The sequence below is a fragment of the Sinocyclocheilus rhinocerous genome, unplaced genomic scaffold (assembly GCF_001515625.1).
Source record: "Sinocyclocheilus rhinocerous isolate Xijiao unplaced genomic scaffold, SAMN03320098_v1.1 C36692394, whole genome shotgun sequence".
Taxonomy (NCBI): Eukaryota; Metazoa; Chordata; class Actinopteri; order Cypriniformes; family Cyprinidae; genus Sinocyclocheilus; species Sinocyclocheilus rhinocerous.
Genome location: NW_015784967.1, coordinates 1 through 1,536, shown reverse-complemented (window position 1 = coordinate 1,536; position 1,536 = coordinate 1). Strand labels below are relative to the sequence as shown.

At 36.0% G+C, this 1,536-nt stretch overlaps 1 protein-coding gene across 1 annotated transcript; it reads left to right on the top strand.

Annotated features, from left to right (window-relative positions):
- Positions 1–17: 17 nt before the first annotated feature.
- On the top strand, positions 18–490 carry LOC107736430 (coagulation factor XIII A chain-like; the record flags this gene model as incomplete). Its single annotated transcript, XM_016547840.1, has 2 exons — positions 18–203; positions 330–490. Coding segments are annotated over exons 1-2 (321 nt in total), but the record flags the coding sequence as incomplete, so codon positions are not given.
- Positions 491–1,536: the final 1,046 nt, after the last annotated feature.

Here is a 1,536-nt window from a genome sequence, read left to right as displayed (position 1 = left end):
TGAAGCAGGTGTGACCATCGAGCTCCAGGCTGACACCATCAAAATGGGTGAAAACCTCAAGCTGACTCTGAACATTAAGAACCAGACCAGCCAAACCTGCATCATCAGCGCCATCATCACTGGCTGTGTGGTGTATTACACAGGCGTCACTAGCACAACTTTTAAGCTCGAAAACAAATCTGCAACCGTGGAAGCCTCGACGAGTGAGTCCGACACAAGTGTTTCTGTAAAACTGTTCATTATCTTGAGATCGAGTTATAACAGCTCTAAGGAATTCTACAAAAATTGTTAACGGTTTAGGTCATAGTGTGATCATAATATCTTTACAGCTGAGTCCCTGACAATAGATGTCAAAGCTTTGGAGTACATGCCCTACCTTGTGGAACAGTCCAACCTGCTCTTCGTGGTGTATGGGCAAGTTGAGGAAAGTGAGACTTCCCTTTCCACGATGAGAGTTGTCAATCTTCATCCTCCTGAACTCGCAATAAAGGTAAACGTCTTCAATAACAATTCTTAGGGGAACCTGTGTTTAGGGCTGGGTATTCATTTTGAGTTCACACTTGATACGAATTTAGAAATGCGTCAAAAATGAACATTCTGTCATAATTTACTCACCCTCATGTTGTCCCAAACCTGTATTTATTTATTGATTGATTGACTTTCATTCAAAGGACAAAAACAGTCGAAAGTAACTCACTAAAATAGAAAAAAGGTTTATTGTTCATTACTATAAAAAAAGCAACAGCAACACTGTAAAATAAATCTGAAATACGCCATACACCTGCCTTTAAATTAGACAAGTCTGGCTTCAGGGGTGCAGATTTCAAAATTGTTCTTTTTGTTTTAATAACAAGCTGAGTTATGTTGCATTGAATTTCTCATGGGAAGTTCGTATTTACGAGTTGGAAGTTGTAATTGCAACATCATGTGCGTTCAAGTTATTTGGTCGGAGCTAGTTGGCGATGCACCTTTTTTTACAAAACGTTGGTATGAAACGGAAGTTGCGATAGTCTTTTCTTCCCTATTGTAGTGTATGAAATGGATTCTAGAACAAGGAAAATTGTAGGGTGGGACTTGATTTTGTCCATCGGGATATGATTGGATTGTTTGATCAATGTCATTTGCTATTGCTGCGATATCATGTGAATGACAGGTTATTGTACCAGTAAAAATGTCAAAAATGTCACCAGAGAAGAGATGTTGTTGCGAGAGGAAGGGGAAGTTTTTTGATTAAAGATTACGAGGGCACATTAATTAAAATAAATGAATACATAATTATATGCATAGATAAATAATTTATAATAAATCCTGCAATATTCCATTAAAAATAAGATTGGTCATTTTTGATTTCATAATGACTTTTAACTGTACTTCTACAAAATTATGAATAAAGAATGTGCATTAGTGTGTTTTTGTTTTTATTCAACTTATGAAGGTGCTGTAAATTGAATCGCTATATATTCTATCATATTTGTACAGTACTATTGTATTTTGTTCATGCAACTTGCATAGTTGTTTTGTAAATGAAAAAAAAAA